Source organism: Phodopus roborovskii, unplaced genomic scaffold, assembly GCF_943737965.1.
Source record: "Phodopus roborovskii unplaced genomic scaffold, PHOROB, whole genome shotgun sequence".
Taxonomy (NCBI): Eukaryota; Metazoa; Chordata; class Mammalia; order Rodentia; family Cricetidae; genus Phodopus; species Phodopus roborovskii.
In genome coordinates this window covers 15,216,277-15,243,941 of record NW_026125444.1, presented here as the reverse complement: position 1 = coordinate 15,243,941, position 27,665 = coordinate 15,216,277, and the positions used below count along the sequence as shown (strand labels likewise).

At 41.9% G+C, this 27,665-nt stretch overlaps 1 protein-coding gene across 2 annotated transcripts; it reads right to left on the bottom strand.

Annotated features, from left to right (window-relative positions):
- Positions 1-27,092, bottom strand: Calu (calumenin). Of its 2 annotated transcripts, none has more exons than XM_051175805.1 (7): positions 26,983-27,092; positions 18,689-18,919; positions 13,082-13,275; positions 8,793-8,959; positions 8,063-8,123; positions 3,847-4,046; positions 1-2,346 (listed from the first exon to the last, which is right to left on the bottom strand). In XM_051175805.1, the coding sequence occupies exons 2-7, from the start codon at positions 18,907-18,909 to the stop codon at positions 2,242-2,244; spliced, it is 948 nt and encodes a 315-aa protein (XP_051031762.1). In that variant the 5' UTR covers positions 18,910-18,919; positions 26,983-27,092; the 3' UTR covers positions 1-2,241. The 2 variants fall into 2 exon arrangements, with proteins under 2 accessions (XP_051031762.1, XP_051031761.1); XM_051175804.1 differs by lacking the exon at positions 13,082-13,275 and adding an exon at positions 12,816-13,009.
- Positions 27,093-27,665: the final 573 nt, after the last annotated feature.

Genomic DNA, 27,665 nt, shown 5'->3' with positions numbered 1-27,665 from the left:
TGAATGTAAACAGTTTTATTCAGAAACAGATAGGTACCTGTTTGCATTACAGAATATAAAACTTGGTTTACACTCTATAAAAAAGAATCAATACTCAAATTCAAGAGAGCTTAGCATTCACAGGGCACACCTTATGGACAATGCAGCCACAGCTCGCTGCTTCAGACTTGATTTAAACCAGAAACCCAAACCCAAACCCCAACACTATGTGGGGCACATGGAGATGAGAGCAATTCTTGCTGCTGAGCATCCCATGTCCAGAATATGCCATCACAGCACACTAAGCTTGCTGGTTAAGTGTGTGACATTCACATCAGTGTTAGGCTCTGTGCACCGAACGAGCTGTAAGGCTCTCTTGCCACACAGTGTATGATGCAGCACCCTTTCTAAGCCAGGGCTGGTGGCATTAATTATCTCTGGTCTCCTTAACAATAAAGAGTTGAGGATCTGGAAGGCAGAGAATGTTCATCACTCCTATCCTGGGGTTAAAACTTCGAGTGTATCTGCTATCAAGAGCTTGCTGCGATGGCTGGGGTGAAGTTACACCACACCTGGCTCTTTACCACACCAAGCAGCCTACCTCAACAGGATTGTGGAAGACCAAAGGGTAGGTCTAGGTTCAGATATGACCATCACCCAGCACCACCTGAATGTATTATTCAGATATAGGAAATAATAAAGATTATACATACATATATTTATCTTAGTAACCTGAGGGTTAAAGATTTGGAATACAATAATTCTTAAGAGGCCCGTAATAAGAGACCAAAATACTAGGTTGCACAAAATATGGGTAAATGGAGTTGGCAACAGATGGGGTTTTTGCTAAGGACGGCAACCTGGTGATCCACGGTCTTCCTACCTACCCCATCTTTTAGTGTCAGAGAGAAAGGCAGATGACAAAATGGGATGTGATGGGTTAAAGACAGAAAGGGTGAGCAGTGGTCCTCAAACCAAAGAGCCCCCTCTGTGTGTCCTTCCATCCTTAAGTCAGAGCTCAAGCCCTGGTAAGCAGAGGCCTGACAGAGAGTGGTTTGCGTTCTGAGGTATGAGGATCCCTGGTCAAATCAGCAGCACGAGGTCTTTATAGAAACCAGCCCCCAGATAGGAGCACTGCAACCGAGCTTGTAACTAATACTGCTATTTAGCCATTGTTCACAAGAGAGAAAGAAGGGAAAACTCCCCATTGCATCAGGAGGTTCAATGCTTTCATGGAAGGGTCCCAACCATTCATCCTGTCGCTTTTTAAACAAATTCTCATTCAGTAATTATTTTTCCTGTTAAAGGCACTTTCAGTGACATGATTGGAAAAAAGTCAACTTTAACTGCAGTAAAACCAAGATTAAATCCTAGGAAGGGGCTGAAGGGGCCTGACAGTGATTTTAATAGTACACAATCAGAATAAGATGCATGCCCCATACACACTTTTTTCCTTTCGTTTTTCCAGCTGTTTCTAGTTGGAGACAGCTCTATAAAGAGCTAGAAATAGCACTGTGAAGAGATCATACACACCACTCGATTCATTTTTCAAGACTGGCCCTAATTCTTCCCACCACAGCTGTGCTTGGCAAAATTAGCAAACAGCTAGTCTTAAAGGGGGGAAAGAATGAAGTCAAGTTGCGTCGAGCTGTCTTACAGCATCGGGATCTAACCTCGCCCAGACAACGGCAGGCTCAGTGGCTGGGTCTGAGACAACTGAACGGCCACTTGTAAAATGGAGCTTTTCAACAGGAAAGATAAAGCATTTTCTCTCTAAACATAAACCATGGAGTACATGTTTTCCTTTTTTTCTCTCTCCTGAACATTTCTTTTGATCTCAGGCTTTTAAAAAAATTAGTTAAGTGAGAATTATACAAAAAGAAGACTATGTGGTAAGGGGTTGAGAAAGAGTACAGGGCTAATGTTTGCCTACAAGTGTGGGTTGAGGATCTTGATCCTTCATGTTATACTCCCAACCAGAGAACAATACAAAAATAAACACACCACGTTATACATCATATAAAGTGTAAACCTACAAACACAAGTGTACTAATCAGGGCTGTCCCTCAGAAGCACGGGTCCCCTCCAGTCCCTCAGAGGGGAGGAGGAATGGGGACAGCATGGTTTTCATTACCTCAATATGCCTTTTCATGTCTTAAAAAGTTTGTAATAACAGTCTCAGTAGCGCAAACAATTTCATGTGAAACCAGAGCTGTAAAAATAAATTACTTTTGAAGAAATGTAGGTTCCTCTGTCTGCAGCTTAGAACTCATCATGTCGCACTAAGGCCTCCCCAAAATCTGTGGCCTGGCTGCCCACAAATAAATCGTACTTGTCGACAATTTCCTCCTTGGTAAGCTTGCCATCCTGAAATCACAGGAAACAGTGAATTGAGGCCATATATATACTTGCCATTCCAAATTCAGAAAAATTGCTATAAAATAAGAGTAACTTGAGACTATAGTAACTTAATATTCTAGTTCCCTCTACATGCAAACCCAACTGTTATTCCCCTATCCTTACTACACACACACACTCCAGCATCTTTTTTTCATCATCAAGAAAGTTACTCACAGTGAGCTGGGGATATAGCTTAGTGGTAAAATGCTTGCCTAATATGACTGAGGCCCTGGTCTGCCCTCTGTTCTTAGAAAGCAAGACAGAAGAGTTGTTCAAGGCTAGCCTGTTTAAGGCTAGCCTGAGCTACAGATGGGAAAAAAAAAAAAAAAAAAAAAAAAGAGTCCAAAGTGAAAAGAAATGCAAATCTGTTGCCTGGGTAGCAAACACTCCTTTTGGAGTTAACTATGGGGCAGTTGCTAGATATGGGTGGCAGATGGCCAGGAACCGATTGATGCTCCAGAAGGCACCATACAGAGGGCTAACAGGAACAGTGAACTCTCCAGGGCTGATCCTCAGCTCACCTCCTTCACTCTAACAAGATGAGCTGCATCCAAAACAGGCTCAGTCACTCATCTCCAACAGCACAAGCCTCCTCAAAGGAGACTGCTCTTATGTCTCACACTTCAGGACTCGACAGCTGGCTGCTGAAGTGAGGCTGAGCAGGAACCCTAATCAGCAGCATTGGAAGCCTAATGGATGTTCCACACAGAAGAGAAGGAAAACAAAAAACAAAAAACAAACAAACAAAAAAAAAAACAACAACAACCAACCAACCAACCAACCATGCTGTCTTTAAAATCCAGCTTTCAGAAAAAGACTACTGTGAGATGCTTAGTAAAAACCTGATTACCTAAGCACCTCAGACAATTTTCCACTTTAACAGGGTCCAGAGAAAAGCTGGCGTATAACCCCATGTAAAGAGTGTAAGTTTTAAGAATATATTTGATGCTGGGAGTGGCAGTGTACACCTTTAATCTCAGTAGGGACAGACATGCCAGTGTGTCTCTGTGAGCTGGAGGCAGAGCTGGTCTACACTGTGGTTTCAGGACAGCCAGTAAGGGCTTTGCATTCAGAGTCTCAGTCAGTCAGCTGTCAATGTGTCTGCCTCTCTTCCTCTAAAAAATTTCATATACATTTGTGTGTGTTTGATTTAGGATGGCAATGACTGGCTTGGAAAATAGGTAGAATGAGCCTGTAATAGGTAAAAGAACACAGGAAATAACAGCCAGAGCTGACACATGCTGGGTCAGCCTTTAAACCAACACTCTTTGCTGAAGCCCAGGTTTCTCCAATACCACAAACAAGTACAGAGCAAGAGCACTTCCCAAAATGCGATCAGATAGTAAGTGCTGCCCTAAAGATTTCTGGTCATTAAGTTTAGGTCCCTGACAGACTTAAGGTAATTAAGACCCTATATTTTGATGACATCTGTTTAAGGCCAGACTGCTTGGGCCTGGCACGACTTACCTTGTTTTGGTCTGACTCATAGACTAGATGCCTGGCTTCTGCTTCTGCATGGTCATAGTCTGAAGGGAGGATCCAGTCTTTGGTCTCCTCCTTGTCCATCTTCCCATCCCGGTTTTTATCTCGAAACTCAACAAACTGCTCTCGCTCTGTCTTCACCCATTCTGGCTCATCAGCATTTCCGTCATGACTGTACATGTCACCTGTGTGCACAGGTATCCACACAACAGAGTTAGCCTTGCTCCAAAGGCTGTCTCATGCTAACCTGGTTTAACCCTTTTTGTGCCCACACAGTCAGAGACTTCAGAAAGTTTTCCCAAGGCTTAACAAGAGTATTTCCAGAAACTGAGCAAGTGAAAGGGAAAAGCCTGTATCAAAAACAAAACAACAACAACAACAAAATGCAGAAGCTGGGCAGTGGGCGGTGGTGGTACATGCCTTTATCCCCCGCACTCAGGAGGCAGTTGATGTCTGTGAGTTTGAGTGAGTTCCAGGATAGCCAGGGTCACACAAAGAAACCCTGTCTTTGGGAGGGTGGGGGTGGGGAAGAGGCAGAAATAAGGAGGTGAAGCTGAACATGGTGGTACATGTTTGTAAACCCAGCACTTTGGGAAACTGAGGCAGGAGTTCAAAGCTGGCTTGGGCTACATGAAAACTCATCTCAAAATTAAAAAAAAAAAAAAAAAAAAAAAGAAAGTTGACTAATATCAAGTTAAGATTCAAGATTCTCTTGCTTACTGCATTGCATTTTACCAAGTGGCTAATTATGTTGGACCACTGATTTAAGGAGACAGAGTTCTAAATTCTGAAGGAAGCTATCTACTTACCAGTCAATACCTATCCTATGTAAATGCACTGTACTAGTGGTCTTCAGTCAAGACAAGTATGCCCTGCGCAAAGAGGAACACCCCTCAAGAATACACTGAGAAGGGATAATCAGGAAAGAATCAATTCCTGATTCTCAGCTCCACATATGTAATTTTTTTCTTAAAAATTCAACTGTGTGTGGGGCTGGAGAGATGGCTCAGTAGTTAAGAGCACCGGCTACTCTTTCACAGGTCCTGAGTTCAATGGTGGCTCACAACCATCTAGAATGAGCTCTAGTGCTCTCTTCTAGCCTGCAGGGAATACATGCAGGCCAGAATACTACATACACAATAAAAAATTCAACTGCATAAGAATGCGGTGACACACACCTTTAATCCCGGCTCTTGGGAGGCAGAGGCAGGCAGATCTCTGTGAGTTCAAGGCTAGCATGGTCTACACAGCCAGTTCCAGGACAGGCTCCAAAGCTACAAAGAGAAACCCTGTCGGGAGAGGGACATAAGAACATGGCATCGTTCTTATGGCTTCCACCCAGTTGTCCCTTCTACAATCTCCTCTTCACTTGTAATGAAACTTACTAAAGCATAAGAAGTGCCAGAGATAATTAAAAACATTGGCACTGGTCTCAAGAAAGCAGATGGCCAGGAAAATTGGAAACAAATGCTTTCACATGTCAAGAGGCTTCTAAATTTTTGTATGTAAAAAACAAAACCGGGTCTGAATTTCAGCTATGAGATCATTTAAAACAATTTTGACGATAGATTACATCATAAAATTTGGCATATAACTCAAAAGAAGCTAGAAGAACAAAGTAACGTGGCTGTCACAAATCTCTCCTCTCAGCTACACAGACAGGGCTTCAGTAACACATAGATACAGTTTTGTTTTATATTAAGGTAACATGTGTACAGGAAGTCACAGACAGTTGTGAGCTGCCACGTGGATGCTGGGAATTGAATCTGGGTCCTCTGGAAGAGCAGCCAATGCTCTTAACTGATGAGCCATCTTTCCAGCCCCTCTTTTTATTTATTCCTTGTGTCTTTTCTTCATGTACCTTGATCCCATTAATTCCCCTGTCCTTTTGTATCTGTCTTCTGCCCTTGCAACCCCACCCCCCAGCAAAATAAAATAAAATTCACGCATTTTTTCTTGCAAGTGTTCATTGCAAAGAGTCACTGGTCTGGTTCGAGGCGTCTGGTTTCTGCTACACTATCGATGCTGGGCCCTTGCTCGGATTCTTCTTGGATATCCTGTTGTTGCCCTGTGTCATGGAGACCCTGCAGCTTTGGGTCTGCAGAACTGGCCCCTTCTCACTTTTTCTTCATGATCTCTTTCTTAACAGGACAGAACACACACCCATAAACTGGACGCTGCTGGGGAGAGAATCTGGAGGTCTATAAATCCCAGCACACCAGCTGCACGACCCTGCAGTAGTCACTGACCCACAGAAGAAAGCTACACTCACTCCTGATTCTTTTGTGGCTTCACAATGGGATTCCTCTGTCCCCGAATCTGTACGATGCAGAAGAAAACCTGTATCTCCTTATTTGGTCTCAATGCTTGGCAAGTGATGTTACTTAACTGTGATGAGCCTGAATTTCTCTGCTTCAAAAGTTTAAATGGGGAACTTAGCTTTTACTGTATCAACAAAATGTCAAAACAAGAATAAAAAGATAAAATACTTAGAAGTAGGAAATCTGATAAATAAATGTGAACTTGTTAAGAAAATAAGACACTGTATCAGGACAAAGCTCAATCATGTCACAAAAACCTCTCTCACTGCTCATCCCAGTTTCATTAGCAAGGACGATGGAAGGGTATCTGAGGGAAGGAGAGACTCTCCTCAGTGCAGTTTAATTGCAGCAGCAGAGGTAGTGAGCTTTAAGACTCCCTTTCAGGGTTAACAGTTAATACCCGAGACCAGAGATCAAAAACAAAACAAAACAAAACACTAGAAAGTTCACTGGAAAAGTTACTATGAATGTGGAGTGCAGAACTGAGAACTCAGAAATAGATCTATATATCTGTAGCCACAAAGTTTTCAATAAAGAAAGGATAACCTTTCCAGCAAACGCTACTTGGGAAGCTGGATATCTATGTATAAAAGAGTGAAAAAAAAAAAAAAAAATCAGACATAAATGCAAAACTAAGCCATAAAGATCAGTAGAGGAATATGTAAGTACAGATAAGGATATTTTGTTTAAGGTGCCAAAACACAAAAGTAAAAACAGACACATGGAATCACTCAAAACTATAAAGTTCTGTACAGTAAAGGAAACAGTCAATAGAGGGAAGAGACGACCAGCAAAATGGGATGAAATAGCTGAACTACTCATCTGTTAAGGTATTAATACCGGGAACAGACATACAACAACTCAACAGTTACAAATTCAAGGCTAGCCTGAGTAACACTGTAAGAACCTGTCTCAATATACCATTAGATGTGTATTAAAATGCTGGGCAGTGGTGGCACATGCCTTTTATCCCAGCACTTGGGAGGCAGAGGCAGATGCAGATGGATCTTTGTGAGTTTGAGATCAGTCTGGTCTACAGAGCAAGTTCCAGGACGGACAGAGCTGTTACACAGAGGAAACCCTGTCTCAAAAACAACACAAAAAAAGGTATGCTCCAAAAGAGAATGCCATTTGTAACAAAGACACTGAGTAATTGTACAGCAATTTGCTAAATTAATTATTCTCAGGATAAGAAAAAGTTTATAATGTATTATGCACACATATAAAATTTTCAAAGAATAAAAACAGTATTTTCAACCCCCTCTCAAGTTTCATTTGTAGCCCTGCTCCTGCTCCTTCATAAAAACAAAACAAAAAAGGAGGTGTTTGTGTGTGGGGGAAATAAACACCCTAAGTAAAGTGGAAATTAACCAGAGACTCAGACAGAAAAACGTGTATGACAGTCAATGAACCCTTAGCTGGTCACCCATTCACTACGCCTTTTTGTTTCACACAGTGCAGACTGGCCTTGAACTCCTGATCTTCTTACAGTTACCCGCCAAGTGCTGAGATTCACGCCTGGCTTTTCCATCAATTTATTTGTTATACTTTCTTTTTAAATTATTATTTAACAACTATGTGTGCACATACGTATCTGTGTGTCTTTGTGAAGGTATGGCATGTGTGAATACAGGCAGCTAGGGAACCAGAAGAAGGCATCAGATTTTCTAGAGTGGAAATTATAGTCAGTGTGGGTACTGGGAACCAAACTTAGGACCTCTGGCCAAAACTGGGACGTGCCAATCTCTCCTGCCCAAGTTACACATTGGTCTGGCTTAACTATCTGTTAAGAGTTGACCCATGAGGTCAACTATTTCTATGGATGATTACAACTTCTCAAGCATTTCAGTATTTAAGGACACTAGAAACAGGAGACTTACCAATATACTCTTCTAGATCGATGAAACCATCAGCATTCTTGTCTATATCCTCCATTGTTTCCTAAACAGAAAAGAACAAAAAGACTGTTAGTTTCTAATTGAATTTTCCAAAAGACAATATGGTTTGTATGGTTAAGACCAGGGAAGATAGCACATACATGCAATCCCAGCTTTGTGGGAGCCAAAGACAGAAGAATCAGAGGATAGAATGCTCATCCCAAGTTGAAGGTCTATATACAGACCTACATAGCAAATCCCAGGCCAGGGATATGGAGTGATAGCCAATCTCCAAGCCAGCTAGCCAGCCAATCCCAAATCCAAACAAACAAAAAACAAAGGGAGGGAGGGAGACACATGTTCCTCTTGTTAGAAAATGGTTAACTATTAGCCATTACTTATGCTTCTACCTACAGTAACTATGAGTCCTTTGGAGGGCACTATCAAATGACAAAAGGTTGTTGGTCACACTGAGCTCTCACTAATCAGAGATGAGTCTGCACTGTTAGCAGACTGCCTTCTGTGAGAACGCTGGAGTGTTACAGAATTACCTGGCATCTGATCAACACTCAAGACAGCCTCTTATTCTCACTATATGAAACCACCAATGAGATAGGAAAATACGGTATCTGATGGGCAGTTTAAGATGAGCGGAGAACCTAGGGCACTTAAGCAGAATCAAACAACAGAAGGAGAGGCTGAGTTGCTACTGGAAACCCTTGGTCTCGCCTACCTGCACGACTATGTCTTTCATGTAGTCATACTCCTCAGGGTGCAGGAAAGCGGTAAATTCCTCCTTTGTGGCAATTAGGTCTCCATCCTTGTCTGCCATTTTAAACCTCCGCTCATCTCTAACCATCATCTGTTTATAATTGAATCCATCATCAGGGTCTGGATCGTCTAGAAAACAAAAATTTAGGCAAAGTCTTAAAAGGCTTCCAGAAAACACAAAAAGCTTTACCTTTACGGATCAGACTGATTTCAAACAAGATAAATCAAACAATGAACACACAGATAAATTTAAACCAATCATTAAGAAATGATTTTGATTTCAGAAGCAGCAGTAAGAAGACACTTGGTTTGAGCTTCAGTGACCACTCCTCCAAATCAGGTTCAACATGGAACTGGCCCCTGATTAGTTACTCAATCATGTGCTGTTTCATCATACTGGTGTAAGGTTAATAGAAGGCTTGGGTTTATTAGTTCTATCTGGGAGGCAGTGGAGGTTTTAAGTCATACTGTTTGGGTGCAAATTTATCACCTCTAGCTGTGTGGCCTTGGGTCAGCAACTTTTTTCTTTCGACTTTTTAATTACCTTATTGCAGGAGTTGCACTTCCATGTATGTCTGTGCACCATGTGGGAGCCTAGTGCGTGCAGAGGTCAGAAGACACTAGATCTCCTTCAGCTGGAGTTACAGATGGTTGGGAGTTACCATGTGGGCGCAGGGAATTGAACCCAGGGCCTCTGCAAGTGCTCCTAAATGCTAAAACATCTCTCCAGCTCTTGGGCAAGAAATTGAACTGTCTCATTCTCCTACTCTATAACACGAGACTGCGCCTGCCTTACAGGTGGTTATAAAAAATTTAATAAGAAACAAACAGCTATAATGGCACATGCCTTTAATCCCAGCACGTGGAAGGCAGAGGCAGGTGACCTGAGTTGTAGTCTGGTCTACATAGTTTGTATCAGCTGAACAGTATTTGGTATATATAGCTGGCAGCCAATGACCTTCAGCCGTCGTCATTTTTATTAAATGTTAGAACTTCCTTTAAGACTCTAGGTATCAAATGTCTTTGCCTCATTTCATTTTAATGTCACTTGGATTCAAGTAACAAGAACATCACCATTTTGAATGGTCCCACTGACCCTCACCCCAAAATCTACAGGTAAAAGATGCAGACTGCTCCAGAGGTAGATAAAGTAGGTTTCTGAGGGACAAGCAGAGGGAAAGGTACCGACCCAAGGACATTTTGGAGAGGGATAGATACATTCTAGATGTCAATTATTCTTTGGTCAAGCTTTTTTTTTTTTATCAGAAAATAATATTAAAATATGGAACTGGAGAGTTGGCTTAGTGGTTAAGAGCACTGGCTGCTCTCCCAGAGGCCCTAGGTTCAATTCCCAGAACCCATACAGCAGCTCACAACTACCTGTAACTTTAGTTCCAGGGGATGTGACACCTCTTCTGGTCTCCTCTCTCTCTCATAAAAAATCAAAATATGTAGACTGTTATGATTTTGAGCTGTATAAGCAACGGCTGGTTTCCATATAAGCATCTAGAAGACTTAAAATTTAATTTTTGTAAACTGCAAAAGTAAGAAACTGGGCTACAGTATGGACCAAAAGAGGTATGAAGATACTTTGAGAAAAAGAAGATACATTAAAGTGAAGAAACTACTGTTCCTACAACACACTAAATACAAAGGTCATGGTACTACTGGTCCCTTTTAACAATAATACCACATTGACGATGTTTGATATTAGAGGACTTAAAAAAACACCACCACCACCAACAACAAAAAAACAGCAACAGGCCAGGCATAGTGACTCGTGCCTTTCATTCCAGCACTCCAGGAGCTAAGAGGCTGAGACAGACAGGTCTGTAAATTCAAGGCCAGCTTCGTCTACAGAGCAGTTCTAGGTCATCCAAGCCTACACAGTGAGACCCTGTCTCAAAAAACCAAACCAGCCAAACAAAACACTTCCACACACAAACACCCAAGCAACCATACAAACAACACCCCCCCCAAAAAAAAAACCTTGCCCTGTTCTGAACATTAAGCAGCTTGAAGCTTCTTTGTTGATTATCAAGAAAAACAGTACTAAAATTGAATCACACAAGGCTGTGGGACTCTGCATATATAAAGTCAAAACCACAGTAAGTTAGAGATGAAGAATGGGAGGAAATAATATCTTTCTCAAATACTAAGCTGTCTTTTAAAAACAAATACTAAATTTCAGTAAAATAATGTAACAGCAGTCAACTTATGCGTTTAGACTAGATTCCTAAGAGGCCCTTGACTCCTTCCTTGGGGCAAAACATGGCAACTAGAATCAGGTAGCCCGACAACAAAACACACCTATAAAAGAACAGAAAGGGAAGGCAGACTACTTTAAGTGTGGCATCTGTCCCAAACAGCAGCTTACAGTGCTTGCTGGCCTTGCTTGCAGCCTCTGGTTCTGCTCTAAGTAAGTAGGGTCAATCTTAGTATCTTTTATTTTTACTTATGAGAGAGACAGTGTATACAGTACAAATGTTCCTTTTGTGGAAAATGGAATGACTAAATAGCCTTTAAAAGTAGAGATGATTTATACACAAACTCAAATTGAATCAAGAACACATTCTCAGAAAACTCCTCACACTTGTCTAAAGCCAGCTTGCTACCCCCTGAGGGCTGATCACCCTCAGCCCTCCTGGGAAAGAGGCCTTATAAAGACATTACATCTTCAGCCAGTGCAGTCGTAGGCAGTAGAAATACCCATTACATTGAATCATCAGCTCTCTGAGGCAAGAAAGCTCTCAACAGATTTCTATGCACGTAATTATACACAGTTGAAGCAGAATTCTGGACAGCAAGGGAGTACCAAAGCCTGAGCTGAGATTTATTAGCACACCATTTTGTTGAGATCACGGATAGTCTAGTCTATCCTTTGCTTCATATTTATAATTAATTTTGATTAACTCAGAAGGGAGTTGGGTCTCAGCCAGAGAGCATGAAACATGGAATGCTTCTCCATCTGTGCTAGGTTAACACACATGTTCTTAATTTGGTGGATATGCTTGGTTCTTGGCTCAATGTCAAGCCCAGAGAGACTGCCACTTTAGTCTTCGGAATGAGAGTCTCTTCACCAGAAAGGCATAAGTTCTGTAATCAACAGGACAGCTGGCTATCTGGTGGGGAGAGGAGGGACACACCTTTACACACTACTGTCAGTCACTGGTGGGAAATGTTTCTTCTAACCCTAATTTGCCTAATACCAGGATTAAAGTACAAAAAGTACCATTTATATTTGCATGCCTCACACTGAAACTATACACAGTGCAGAAATCTCTGAGTAAAAGCACCCCTGCTTATCAGCTCAGTAAGACTGCCACCTGGAGTTCAGCAGTAAGCAAGGGAGAACAGCATCAGAGTCAAAGATTTTCACCCAGTAGCCCCGATAAAAACAAAGGCCACCAAATCCACAACCAAAGCAGTCAAAGCAATGCTTGCCATGAAGCATTTGCAGAGCAGGCTGATATAAACTCATGTGCCAGAGAAAACAAATGGGAGATTTTCATTTCTCAACTTCAGTGACATGCTGAGCTGACAGCTATCTTATTGGAATTTATTCCATTCATTCCCAATAGTTTCTACCAGTTACAAAATAATCTAATTAGACTTGAATTTCAGGTCCAAAATTTGAATTGTACCATGGTATGAGACAGCTCAAAGCAAGGCCTCTCACTTTGCACTGCTGGAACAATACAGTCTTTTACATGAGATCTACTCTAAAAATCATCTTTATGTGAGAGAAAAAAGGAAAAAAATTGGCAAAATACATTTGCAGTGCTCAAGACATAAATGTCAAACTTCAGAGGACCAAAATCAAAACTTAAAATATACGATATACAAATTTTAAAATAATGAAACAAAGGGGAGTCGACTTAGAATCAAACTATTGAAGTCTGGCACAGTACTCTTTCCTGTCTGACCCATTTGTTTCTCTGACTCAAGACCACAGTCTCGGCCAGCCTGACATCTTGCCCCTTACCCAAGTAAGTGCCATAAGTCACGTTTCTGTACTCATCCCAGGAGATTAAGCCGTCTTGATTCATATCAAACTCCTGCCACTGGCTCTCAACATTGTCATATATGTATTTCTTCTGGGCGTGCTTAATCCAGGATTTCAGCTCCCCCTCCGTCACAAACCCATCTTTATCCGCGTCTATTTTATCTACAATCATTCTACAAGACAAAACAGTTGTGTTTCAAGGGCCAGGTCCACAAGGCTTTTTCCCCCAGATAGTAGGGACCTACCTAAAGCGTAGCCGTAGGTGGCATTTTTATACTCCTCCCAGGAAACGAGGCCATCCTCATTGAGGTCATGCCCCTTCCATTGCCGCTCTACATCCTCGTGAATCCAGCGCTTTTGTGCAAACTTAATCCAGCCTTTGAGTTCATCCACAGTGACAAACCCATCCTTGTCGCCATCTATTTTACTTACAATCTTTCTGTAGAAAATGCAGAGAAATCCAGCAAGAAGTTAAAAAACCACAAGTCTCTGGACATAGCCAGAAGTGTGCTGTGACCATAGGTGTTGCCCAAGACGAACACACAGGAAAAAAGAAAAAAAAAAGCTTCCAAAACAAAACTGTCAGACAGACATGGGAACACTTCTCTTTACTGACCTGTTCCTGGCTTGTAACAAGCCATCTGGAAAAGGTAACCAGATCGTGGTCAGTGCACTGGGTACTACGTCAACCCAGACAATCTCCAGTTAGCGCTGAGTCTGAGCTGAACACCCAAGTCACATGAGTTCTCACTTTTGCATCAAACATAATATAAATCTTTATATTTTTCTTCATTATGTTTATTACAGAAGGTATATCTCTTGGTAAATAATCACAAGCATTAACAATGTTTTCATCAGAATTCAAGATATCTAAATCAGACTTTTAAAAAAAAATTTAGTTGCTTTTAGAAAAAAAAAACCTAATCTCCTGTTATCTTTTGTTAAAAACATACTTTTTTTTAAAGCTCTCGGGGTAGACTCTGCCTCAAAAAATAAACAGATAAATAAATTCTCAGATCACATATATTTTAAGACAAGATAATTGTGAAAAACAAATGAATACAGGAGGCACCAATCTTAAAAATGCCACTAGTTCTTATATATGACACAGAATTAGATTTTTACATATAACCATGAACACAGAACTCTGAGGAAATGATATGGAAAGAATATGCAGTTCTGGCTATAAGATTGTTAGTAAGCTGAGAGGTTATTAGCAGGCAGATTATAAAGCAAAACACGGCTAAAGTACGGGCCCACTTCCTTTATAAGCTTCCTTCGGCTAGATGACATTTTAATGAAAGATTAACAGACAGGTCTATGGGTTTTGAGTGTGGCACAGGAGTACAGTGCTTGCCGTGTGTTTGTGATGACCTGAGTTTGATCTCTAACATCACTAAGTAAATGCTTATGACAAAGAACCCAAGAGATGTAAACTATTTCTGGAGGACTCAGGCAGTCTATGTAAAGCCACACAATAAGCAGCCCGATTTAAAATGGGAACTCTATATTTACAGCTTTCAGCAGAAGTGAACAATCAGCGCATTTGCCTCTGCCTGAATGAAAAAAACTATACATGTGGTAGCAAATGCTCTTTCTTAGTTCATGGTTGTTTCATGAGTAGAGCATGAAAAAGTGATTAAAAATCAGAGTTCTTACTAGCAAGAATATAAACAGACTCATACTGATACAGCATTAGCTCTAACTATTACTTAACTATAGACATAAACACTTTCACTCAGAGAATGTACAATCTTCTAACCTCCGCTCTAAAACACTGATAGAAAAAGGAATGCACCGATTTGCCATCTCTTAAAACACTTTCCTCCACCGGCAAGGACACAGGGTGAATTTTTCTCAGAGAATTTTAATAACATTAACCATTAAGAAAACTTCTGTATTGACTATAATGGGATTCAGTTTATGTTCAAATGGTACTTGCTACCAATGGTGCCACTACTAAGAAAAGTACCAGAACCTCTCCCAATCCCAGAAGGTATTTTTAAGCTATTATAAGTACCCTGAAATACTGCTCACTTAAAATAAGCACATGACAGACTGTTCAAGATGGGCTTCTCTTAACAAAAGTGGCTGGCTGAACAGCATTCTATTCCATATCAACCCCCGCTTAACCCAGGGGTTGGCAAACTCTTTTTGGAAAGAGTTAGCAAATGTTTTTACTTCATGAGTCATGTATAGCCTGATGTATATGCACACACACCTTCTGAGAGAAAATAAGGGCTGGAAACATGGCTCAGTGGTTAAGAGTACTTTTGTTCTTAAATAGGACTCAGGTTCAGTTCCCAAAACCCACATGGCGGCTCACAGCCATCTATAGCGCCAGTTCCAGAGATCTGATATTTTCTTCTGATCTCTGCAGACACCAGGCTTGCCTGTGGTGCGCATACATAAATGTAAGCACAACGTTCATACACATAAAAATAAAATAGATCTAATCTTTTTTAAAAGATTGGGACTGTGGCTCAGGTGGTAACAGTGCTCACCTAGCATGCATGGAGCTCTGGGTTCAATCCTAACACCACACACACCTAGTGCAGCGGCGCACCTAGAATCCCAGCACTGAGGAAGTAGGGTAGGAGCATCAGAAGTTCAAGTAATCCTCAGCTACATAGTATGTTCAAGGCTAGTCTGAGACGATCAAAATCCTATCACGCACGCACGCACGCACGTAGAAAAGAGCTGGGCATTCATAGCACATGCCTGAAATTCCAGCATTGAGCTATGCATGATGGAACACACCTTTGAACTCAGGGAGGCAGAGACAGGTCCTGGTGGCACTATTAGGTAGTATGGCCTTGGAGGAAGTGTGTCACCGTGGAGGCGGGCTTTGAGGCCTCTTGCTCAAGCTTCCCTTAGTGTGACTGTCAGTCTGCTTGCTGTAGTGCTCTCAGCTCAGCACCAGGTCTGCCTGCAGGCTGCCATGCTCCCCACCATGATGGACGTAACCTCTGAAATTGTGAGTCCCCTCAATTAAATGTTTCCTTCATAAGGGTTGCCACGGTCATAGTGTCTCTTTACAGCAATAAAAACTTAAAGACACAGGTGGATCTGTGAGTTCCAGACCAGATAGGGCTGTACTGCTAGCACCCAGGAGATATGCTTGCAATCTTAACATAGGGAGGCAAAAGTGGTCAAACAACTCCAAGATGGAGGCCATCTTGGCACATACAGTGAGAGCCTATCTCAAATGGCCACAAAGCCCGAGCCAGCCCAAGCTAACCCCAAAACGAAAAAGTTCTACTTACATTCTTTTCTTTTATTTCTCTCTCTCTTTCTTTTTTTCTTTTTTCTTCTTCTTCTTTTTTTTTTTTTTGGCTTTTGAGACAGGGTTTCTCTGTGCAGCCCTAGCTGTCCTGGAACTCTCTCTGTAGACCTGGCTGGTCTCAAACTCAGAGATCCGCCTGCCTCTGCCTCCCAAGCACCACTTCCCCGGGCTCTCTACTTACATTCTTAATAGAAAAAGATACTGGAAATTATCTACTAAACTTGTCCTGAAAATGCTTTCTGTGATCTTTTCCATATATTTGAAGATTTCAAAACTAGTATTAAATTTTAAAAACCTCACATAATGACAATGATTTTTTTCCCCTTAATAATAACTCTTAAAGAATGATGGGGGGGGGGGCTGAGATTTGCAAATTTGGATGAAGTTAGCTAACAAACCAATGTTTTAAAATGCCATTAAAAAAAAATAAAGTTTATTTGGGATTCTTCTCTCTAGGAGGGAAGAGACTCACTATGTTGACCAGGCTGGGCTTAAACTAACAAACATTTTGCTTTAGCTTCCCAAGCGCTGGTGTGTGCCACTGCGCCGGGCTTCCCCTGACATTCGTGTTTTCAAGGCAGTTACTGCATAAATGAAGGATGTCTGTCACTATCTCTAATATCTGAGGGAAGCAAACTACTTAGTTCATTTATACATTGCATAAAAAAGAGTCTTCATAATTTTTCTAACTATATATAGTCTGTTAACGTGCTGAACTACTGATGTTTACTGATTAAAAAAAAAAGAACACTTTTCTCTAGTGAAAACTGCTAGATAAGCTATGTGACCAGCCAGAAAGCCAGGAGGCTCACTAAAGTCCTATCTACGCTAAGTAAGCCTAAACCTAAGGGTCATACATCATTTGAGAGCAATTCTGCAGGGACTTGTTCAAACCAAGACGTAGGTTGGACATATACAATATTAGTAGATACGCCATAAAGGGCCAAGAGGACCCTCCTGTACCACTCTTTTTAGCCTAAAATGTTAGCACAGCTACAATGTTAAAACTTAACAGCAAGCATGGTCTCTCAGACAGAGAACAAGTAGACAGAAGAAAACCGGCTTTCTCATGTGTGTTTCTGAATCATCTCCAAATGTTGAGGTATAGTTCATTTGATGGCAAAATCTTTTTATTCTATCAGTACCAAAGAATAAAACTGCACACTTTAGTCAGCATATAACAAAGAATAAATTGCTCTTTGAGTTTTCATCAAAGAAAACTCCAGAAAAATATCTTACAATTATAGCATTGCACATGATGGCAAAACTTGCAGTGTGGTACAAGCTGCTACATAAACCTCTTGAAAACAGTCCACAAAGCTGCACCAATGATACGCACTCAGGAGAATATTTTCACAGGTTTGACCTGCATTCTCTTTAAAAAATAAGAGTTTTGAAGAGCCAAAAAAAAAAAGACATGTTTAGAACCCCAGAAACAGGCAGTTATCATTCTACTAAGTGAAGATTAAAAAACATTTTTTTTTTAGTGTACGTCTGTGTGTTTTACCTGCATGGGTATCTCTGTATCACATGTGTGCAGTATCTATGGGGACAGAGGGAGGCGTTGAATGCCCTGGAGTTCTATAGATGGTTGTGCGCTGCAGAATGGGTGATGGGAACCAAGCCCAGGTCCCACTGAGCCATCTCTCCAGCCTCACTACTGAAGTCCTTAGGCGAAGAGCTGCTTATGGGCACAAACACTTGCCTAGACCAGCATCACTGAAAGCCATTCCTATCCTGAAAGTAAGGCCATCATTTGGTACAGTCATTTTTGTCTTTATTACGGTTTTGTTTTTCGAGGTGCTAGGGATCAAGCACAGGACCTTGAACACACAGGACAATGCTTCCACTGAGCTGTCCTCCCAATCCTGGCTTTGTTGTAGATGACAACATCATATCACACCATCAAAGGCTGGACACCCCTGTTACAGGGCATGGTTGGTTTGACTTTCATTAAAGGGTGCCTAGGGAAATAATAAACTTTACAGAAATAGGGAACCCAATTTCTAGTTTATTAGGTACTTAAACATTACTTGGCCCCCACATAATGTTCTGGAATCAAGATGATGAAGCATGATTCCAATAGTAATGGTTACTTTAGGCAAAATATTTTATTAATTTTGAATTAAGTGTACTTGTGTCTGACTGTTGCCACGTGCATAAGAGATCAGGTATCTTTGGAGTCTAGAAGGCATCAGATACCCTGGAGCTAGATAGAGTTACAGATAAATAACTCTTGACAGGAGTGCTGGGTACCAAATCTGGGTCCTCCGCAAGAACAGTTTATGCTCTTAACCACTGAGCCATCTTTCCAGACCTACAGGGTACGTTCACGAAAATGATTTTACTTTGTAGAAGAATGAGGTGCATATTGTTATTCAGTGGAGAAGTATATGAAAGAAGGGATTTTATTAAAATTTTAGTGGTAGCAATTCTGTTATTAGTACTCAGAAAACAGAGCTCAGCACAGCTTTATTAGTAACCAAACTAGAAAAGAAAAGGAAAAAAATAATTAGCTGGTTTATAAATGGTGCCCCCCACCCCCAGAACAGAACAAGCATCTTACCCAAGCCTTTCCTTGCTCTCTTCTGGTGTCAGCTGATCAAAACTCTTGGCTTCTTCTGCACCCAAGAAGGCATCATGGTCATAGTCAAAATTCTGAGCATCATTGTGAACTTTGTCACTGAGCTGAGGCTCATGGTGTACTCGGTCCTTTTTCTCAGTAGGCTTGCTCAAAGCAAAGGCTGTACACAGGGTCAGGCACAGAAGAAACTGCCGCAGGTCCATGACAGCTCACCTTCAAGGAAAACGAGAGACAGTTAACACAGAAAGCAGTATGCTTGATAATAAGTCAAGACAAGTCTCAGTTAAACTGTTAACTTAATATGCGAGTCTGGAGGGGGCACTCAGGACTCTGTACACTGAATAGTACCTGGTGGCCTTTGTGTCTGGGCAAGTCTGGGAAGCACAGCTATGCAGATGAGTGGATAATGGTCTTACTTGTGAACAGACATCCAAATGGGTCGGTGACTCAAGGTTAGCCTGTGTGAGAGACCTGATGCTATGGAACAAGAAGGCCACTGAATGCCAGTGGTTCCTGCTCCGATGATCACAGTCACCAGAGAAGCTTTGAAAGCCACTATGCCTGGGTTCAACTTGGGGCACGAGTCATTTAAGTCTTCTAGGTAATTCTAATACTCAACTGTGTTTGAAGACTAGCTCACTAGTATAAGTATGAAAAGCAAAGGATTTAGAATAAGGATTTAAGCCCTTTGAGTTTTGACTGTTAGCATCTTGTATAAAAAGATTAAACTTTTGGTGTCCCTTGAAAAGAACTATTTACAAACACACTGTTTGAACTATAAATTCCTAATTAGCCTGCAGTCAGAAAGGAAGCTGGTGAAAATGTCCCACCATAGGAACCGGAGGTCAGAGAGCCTACTGCACTTATTTTATGGATTAAGTAATACTATCTTGGAACTCTACTGAAAAATGTGACAAAACAACAACAATTCCAGAGGAGCTATCGGTTAAAAACCTGTTTCACAACAGGCGCAGTGGTACAGATGTTTAAACCCAGACAGTCAGAGCTGTTACACAGAGAAACCCTATCTTAAAAAAAACAAAACAAAACAAAACAAAACCAAGCTGGACAGAGGTAGTGCACACCTTTAATACCAGCACTCAAGAGGCAGAGGCAGGTGGACCTCTGTGAGTTTGAGGCCAGCCCGGTCTCCAAAGCCAGTGCCAGGACAAGCTCCAAAGCTACACAGAGAAACCCTGTCTTGAAAAAACAAACAAACAATACAAAACAAAAAACTGTTTCATAAACTTTACAAATAACTTACTCTGTTATTAGAGAAGCTAAGGTCTCAAGAAACAACAAAATCATAAAATTAAATCAAAGTGAATAGTTTTCCTGGCCTTTCATATTGTAATTAATCTTTCATTGTGGAACATGAATGCTGAACATCTATGCCTCCATTCCATCAGTGAAAATAAATAAGTTCTTATTAATTTCACAGAACATCTTATTCCTCTCCTATTATGCTTAATCTCTTTGAATGTGCCTTATTTGGAAATATAGTCCTTACAGATGTAATCAAGTTAAAATGAAGTCATACTCATTTAGTGTGGGTCCAAAGATGGATGTCTTTATAAATGAAGGAAATTTGGGACACAGAATTAGAATGTTGTGCTATGACAGACACAGAGATCGAAGTAACACACATGTGAGTCAGGGGATACCAAAGACTGATGACAATTATCAGAAGTGAGGAGAGTAAGGGCAGAGCCTTGAAAGAGGATGGCCCAACCAACACCTGCACTTGAATTTTATTTTGCCTTTGCAACAGTTAGAGGACTAGGCCATCAACGTCAGAAAGGAAGGAAGGAAGGAAGGAAGGAAGGAAGGAAGGGAGGGAGGGAGGGAGGGAGGGAGGGAGGGAGGAAGGAAGGAAGGAAGGAAGGAAGGAAGGAAGGAAGGGAGGGAGAACCAGTCAAAGGCAGGTGAGATAGTTCAGGGGTAAAGAGCTTACTGGTCAACCCTAATGAGTAGAATCTGATCACAGAATCCATGTAAAGGTGGGAGAAAGAACTGGCCTCACACAAAGCTATCCTCTGACTTCCGCAAGTCCCACAACACACTGTCAAGTAGTAATTAAAACAAAACTAGCACTTAGTTTGTTGTAATTTGTTATAACATCCCCAAGAAATGAATACAAGGTTACAGTAGTCAGGGATGCCACATCTTCTGAAGCTAAATATACCACACTGCCCTAATCTGAAGATTAAACCCAGCTACAGTTGATGTTCCTTTCCTGGGGAAGTCACTAGTGAACTTATATGTAAACATTTACCCAATCAGAAAATTCTCTTAGCAAAGCATCTAATTTACAGGTCGTTAACCTAACTACACCACACAAACATCTCTAGCTGGTGGTATTACTTCAAAGTTTTGGAGACCAGAGCAAAGGAAGAAAGCTGTGTTAGGAAATAAATTAATTATCCCAACATATACATTCTTCGATATATCTATTTTCCCATAACCCTCAAATAGTGGCTTATGAATTTAAACTATTAAGTGAATTTATAGAGCCCTCTTGAGGACAAAAACTAAGAAAATGCTTAGCACAGCTAATGGTGAGCATGTTTATATAAAAGCCCTTAAGGTAAAAGAAGGAGCCAGTTACGGTGACACATGCTTCTAAATCCCAGCACTCGGGAGGCAGAGGCAGAAGGGTCTCTGTGAGCTGGAGGCCGGCGAGGTCTATATAGTGCGTTCCAGGACAGCCAGGGCCACACAGTTAGACCCTCTCTCAAAAAAACAAAACCAAATGAAAACGAAAAAGGAGAGGCAGTTCATCAGTTAAGAGCACTTGCTGCTCTTTAGAGAATCAGCATTTGATTTCCAGCACCCACGGGGTGGCTGTCACCTGTGTGTAACTCCAATTCCAGGGAATCCTGACACTCTTCTGACTTCCTCATGACACAAATCAGCCTTTCCCAGACAGCCATTACTTCAAGCTTACCTTCACCCACACTAGACTGCTGCTTGATTCCGCTTCCTCAACATCTACAGTCACTCTGAAATCTGGTTTTCTATCTTATCACTGAGTCAACTGCCAGTCAACAGGCAAAGCAAAGGACCCTACCCAGTCTTCATCTCTGCAAAAGACAACTGGAAATTTGTACTATGACTAAGGTTTATTAAAAAAATGTTTGATAAGGAAGATGGCTCAGTGGGTAAGAGTGCTGGCTGGGCAGGCATGTGGACTGGAGCACAAATCTCTAGCACATACTTAAGAAGCCCAGTACTGTGACGAGTGAAGCCATGAAGACAGTTGGGGCTTGCTGGCTGCTAGGCTAGCTCCAGGTTCAGTCTCAAAAGGAATAAGGCAGTGAAAGGATAGAACAGCGAGCGTGCGTGCACGCACACACACACACACACTCACAGTCTATGCCCACACATACAATTCCTATTAAAATCTGTGACAAAAGGCCTGTTTTTTATGAAGACACACAACCAAAACATACACTCCCAAATCTTGATAGCATTAGAGCCATATAAATCTATTTATAACAAGAAACAAAACAAAGCTTTTATTCAAGGCATTGAAAAATACATTTATGGAGTTCATTTGTGAAGCATCTTTGTCTTTATAATCAAATGACAGAAATTTCTCATTTTCCTCATTCCCTTCAACAAATATATATTAACATATGAAAAAATTATTTCCATGAATGAACTACATAGCTGTATGAGGACTTATCATGAGATCTACAAGGATAATCCAAAGGTTATGAAAGGCATTACCCCATCTCTCATTATCAAATGATTTTTAAACTTATATTTCAAATTCTGACCCTCTTCTATTAAATTCAGCATTTTTTTCCCTTTACACAGAGAGAAAAAAGGTCAAGTGTGGTGGTTAGTGCCTGTAATTCCAGTACTTGGGAGGCTGAGGCAAGAGGACCACTATGGGGCGGCAGGATGATTCAACAAGTGAAGTCACTTACTGTGCAAGCCTGACAACCTGAGTTCAATCCCTGAAACCCATAAAAGGCGGGAGGAGAAATCTCCATAGGCACACAGACACGTGGTGCATGCTGAAGCTTGTTCTCTGATGTGTGCTTGAGAGCTGCTTGATAGCTGTATACACACACACACACACACACACACACACACACACACACACAGAGAGAGAGAGAGAGAGAGAGAGAGAGAGAGAGAGAAAGAAGAGAGAGAGACTCTGAGAGTTTAAAAAAAAAAAAACAGCAGCAAGTTATACATTCCAGGCCAGGCTGGGCCACAGCTGAGATGCAGTCTCCAAACAAAAACAAAAGGTCTAGCTAGTATGGTGACCACTAGCCATATGGACAAATAAGCATTTAAAATGTGGTTAGTTGCAAAGACATGTTTAGAAGTGCTATATTTTACTTAAATTAATACATGCACCTTGTTTCAAAAAACAGTTTTCTTGAAAGTTGTAACCTTTTAGCACTAACCTCACCCATTCTTTCTGGCAGCTTAGATGTCTATATTAAATTCAGCCCTACAGAAACATTAATTCTGAGAGATTCCACAATTATTCTGGGCGGCCAAAGACCCATTGCTCAATGCTAGCAAGTGGGAGAAGTGGGTGTGGTGGTAAAATTCCAGTTCTCTGAGTTTGCACACTTAGCAGAAAAGGAACTTCTCCATCATGGAGGGGAGGACCCAGGGCTTAAGGGTCTACTTTACTGAACGGGGGGGACCAAGGGTAACAGCTTGATGGCACTATACTTAACTACATTAAGATCTGGGCTGTGAAATCTAGAAATAAAAACGACTCTGTTATCTGCCTTGTATCCATTACTTGCAGACTTTAGCATACTAAAGAACCACTGATATAGACTGTCACACAAAAACTAATCATCCTGTTATCTGGAAAGGCATGATAATGAAAGGCATTATACTTGACTACATTAAGACCTGGGCTGTGAAATCTAGAAATAAAAACGACCCTGTATCTGCCTTGTATTCATTACTTGCAGACTTTAGCATACTAAAGAACCACCAATATATAGACTGTCACACAAAAACTAATCATTCTGTTATCTGGAAAGGTATGACAATGATAAATCTTGCACTTGGCTAGTGACAGTCACTTTACATTAGTTTACCAATACATTCTGGTTAATCAAGTGCAAGAAATACAAGAGGGCTGAGCATATGAAAGTGCAAAAATTGGCTAGTGAAGCTCTGAGAATGACTGAAATTATTACCCAGGCTTAATTAGTTCTACATCCAAAGCAATCAAGCACAAACTGAAATTTTCCGGCCACATAACCAACTTACTTTTGAAGCTGGAGAGATGGTTCAGTGTTTAAATGTACTGACTGCACCTCCAGAGGGCCTGGGTTAGAGTCTCAGTACCCACATGGTGGCTACCAACTGTTGGTAACTCTAGTTGCAGATGATCCTACATCCTCTTCTGGCCTCTTTGGAAACTGCACACACCGTGCATAAACATATGCAGGCAAAATGACCATAAACATAAAATAAAAACAAATCTCAAGGAAAAAAAACCCCAAAACAACTTACTTATAAGAAAAAGGTTCTAGAAATTCTGGGGTGGGGGGAGGAGGTTCTCAGGGATGAAATTTTAATATATAACTCACAGTCCAAGTTATTCTAGCAAAATAGAGAAAAAAAAAGCTTTGGTGTCTAGTAGTTGATTCTCTTTGTATATGTTTAACATGCCTAAGTCTTTGAGAATTTCATAGTTATATTTGCTTAATCTTGCCTAAATAATTTTAAAACCTAAGATGGGGGGGAGGAATCAAACAAGTTCTTAGATGAATAGACCTAGCTACTACGGCTGATAATAACTCCAGTTGGAAGAAGTCTGCATTTCTTGTTTGAATTACTCCACAACAATGAGCACATACTGTTTTCCTTCAGTTTCCTCACTGGCTCCATTTTTTTGGCTTTTCAACATTTATTTATGCGTGTGTGCATGCATGTGGTCACATAAGGGCTGAGGCCAGAAAATGACTCGGGAAATTGGTTCTCACCTTGTGCGGTGTATGTATATATTGGATAGGAAACTCAGACAGCAAACACCTTCAGTGGCTGAGCCACCTCAATTCCACCCTTTTTTGGCGTGGGGTGTGTGTGGGATAAGAGGTTCTCACTGTGTCTCATACTAGCCTAGAACTCATATGCTGCCCAAGGTAGCTGCTTTCTTGAGGCCTCTCACATGGGCTTTCCAAAAGCTAGGGTTCCAGGCATGCACAGCCACCACACTCACCAGATTCTGCAACTTTGAAACAATTTCTGCATAAGTTAATATAAATTATCTCTACAGCTCCTAACAACATGTTGTATTTTTTTTTTTTTTAGAAACCAATAGATTTAATTGGATGAACTGGAAGATATTTAGCAATATGGTTTTGCTGTGTTTTCCAACTACCAATTTCCATATAGGCAAATATGTGATTTCAGGGGCTGGCAAGAGGGTTCAGCCAGTAAACACATTTGCCACCAAGCCCGACAACTTGAGTTGGACCCCAGAACCAACAGTGGAAGGCGAGAATGGACTCCCACATGTCATCTCTGACTTCCACAAGCATGCCATGGCATGTGTATGCCCATTCCCAAAAATAAACGTAATTTAAACAATTTGTGTTATTTCAAATGTGTAATCCTAATATATGTTACAGCATATGTTATACAATGGCATTTATATTTAGGAGTTCACAGAGAAGCTGGGAGTGGTGATGAGCTTCTTTAATCTCAGCCTTCAGGAGGCAAAGATGGGCAGATCGCTGTAAGTTCTAGGACAACCTGGTCTACATAGTGAGTTCCAGGCCAGCCAGAGCTACGCAGTGAGACCTTTTCTCTCTCACACAAACAACAAACCCACAAAGAAAAATTCATAGAAAGAGGCCAGGATCTTAATGATGCATTTGCCATGACTATTCCTGGCTATCCCTGAAACATCCCAGCATATCCATGTTAGGAAAAAAAACTGGGCTAATACTAACATACTAGTTTCCTGCACTGAGGCAATCATATAAAACTCCAGAGGTATACGTAACAATCACTGGATGGATGGCACCAGAGACAGAGGATGACATTGAGATGATTACCATTAACTCACACATAATTCAGCATTTTTGTGAGATCCTTAACTCCCACTTTTGATTCTATAAAATATCCTGTTAGAGACCCTTGAAACACTGTCAAACTCAGATTAGGACTACACAGACTTGCCTTTCATGCAAGTAGTTACAGGTTATCTCGGTCCCTCCTTTGGATTTCCACAAGTTCTTCAGTGGTGACTACGGCTTGATACTTAAGTCTAACTCAATGAGGTCAAACATCTATTTGTCTTGGGTCAGCTTTCAAGTATAGCAAAGAATTTATCAGCCATTCCAAGTTTCTCTCCTTTCATGCTCAATTAAATAAACTTGAGCGTCATTATTCCCAATTAATGCTGACGTGTTAGTCCATTACAGGAAGTGAATGCAATCCTCAAAAAATTCTGTGCAGGGCTTCGTACATTTAGGAATTTGATCAAAGACCCAAAAGTTGTAGCAGCAATACACTGATTTGTCCCACTTAAGCAAAAGAAACCTTACAAGATACAAATCACTCTTAATTACAGCAACTATAGGGAATTATGTTCACTTCTGAATACTGCACGCCAAAAATCAGAACTAGCACTTGGGAAAGACAAGCAAAAATATGATTATTTAAAGGTAATCAACTCCCTAATTAACGTGTGTAAACTTTCTATTAATGACTATATTCAGCCAAACTCAGAAAAGTGCGGCGTCCCTTTCTAACAAGACTTTTTTTTTTTTTGCTTTAAAAAAAAAAAAAGTAATGACATTGTTACCAGTCGTTTTGTTCCCCACCTTACTACACCCTGTAAGACAGCAAATACTTTCTTTCTTGGCACTTGCAACCCACTAATGGGATGTGGCCTTGGGGCGGGGTGGCAGCTCCCAGCAGGCCTGTGAAAGGTGGCAGGGAGCTGGTGCAAACTCTACCCAATTCTCTCCGACCTTCAGGAAACAAACAAAAGTGACCCTCAAGTCCTAGGGACACTGCGAGTGGAGGGAGCCGGGGCGGAGAACAAGGATGCACGAAGCCAGACACAAAACGGTGCCCAGGAGGCCGGAGGGCCCGGGAGTCAAAGTCTGCCGGGCCATAGCCCTGTGCACGGAGCTGCGGGACGGCGAGCCGGGAGTCTCAGGCCCGCCCGGGTACACTGAGGCCGGGGTGAGGAAGACCCACTGCGCAGGAGGAACCAGGCCGACGGACAGAATAAGGGTGACCGGGGACCCACCGAGCACCGCGGGGCTCACCTTTCTCCGGAGATCCACGCCGCAGGATACCGTGGCCGCAGCTCACCCAGCGGAGCAGCTCCCGCGCGCAAGCCCCGCCCCGCCGGAAGTGGCTCCTCGCCCCGCCCCCATCCGCCAGGTCGGCGGCCTGCGCACCAATCACCAGCAAGACCGCGGCTGATGCGCCGCTTTCCCGTGCGGCCATTGGTCCCACCGTCCCGCGGCCGTGATTGGCTTGAAAGCGCCACGTCCCCGCGAGCGCGCCGAGTTGCGTGGACCGGATTCCCGCCCAGCTCGGGTCGCCCATCCTGTGGGGACGCGGAGTCCCAGTTGTCTGCTCTCGGGCGTGTGGGCGCGGCCCGCTAACCAAGGCCCCCTGGCAGCCACGTCCGCATTCACGACGCGGAGTCTGACTCCTAGGGCCTCCAGCGTTACTCTGACAGCTTCCTTCCTGTGCTCAAGCCCCCCCCCCCCGGGGCCGGATTAATACTCCTGATCCGTCACCAGCCGCAGCGAACCAGCCCAGCCTCTGGCTCCTGAGGGTCCCGGTTGATCTTCTAGCTGATCTCCGGCCTGCTGACGTGTACCTTTCCGCTTCGTTTTCCACCCACCACGCTCCTTCGCACCTCTGCCCAATCCATCATGACCCGTGCCTTCCCCGAGAGCCTTACATTTCACATCCTTGTGGTCTTTGCTCACAAAGT

Excerpts from the sequence above, each read along its gene's own strand:
- Calu (XM_051175805.1), bottom strand. The coding sequence starts at position 18,909 with ATGGACCTGCGGCAGTTTCTTCTGTGCCTGACCCTGTGTACAGCCTTT. Across the intron at positions 13,276-18,688 it reads GAGAGCAAGGAAAGGCTTGG|AAAGATTGTAAGTAAAATAG; the intron begins GTAAGATGCTTG and ends CATTTTCTACAG. Across the intron at positions 2,347-3,846 it reads ATGAGTCAGACCAAAACAAG|GATGGCAAGCTTACCAAGGA; the intron begins GTAAGTCGTGCC and ends CTGTGATTTCAG.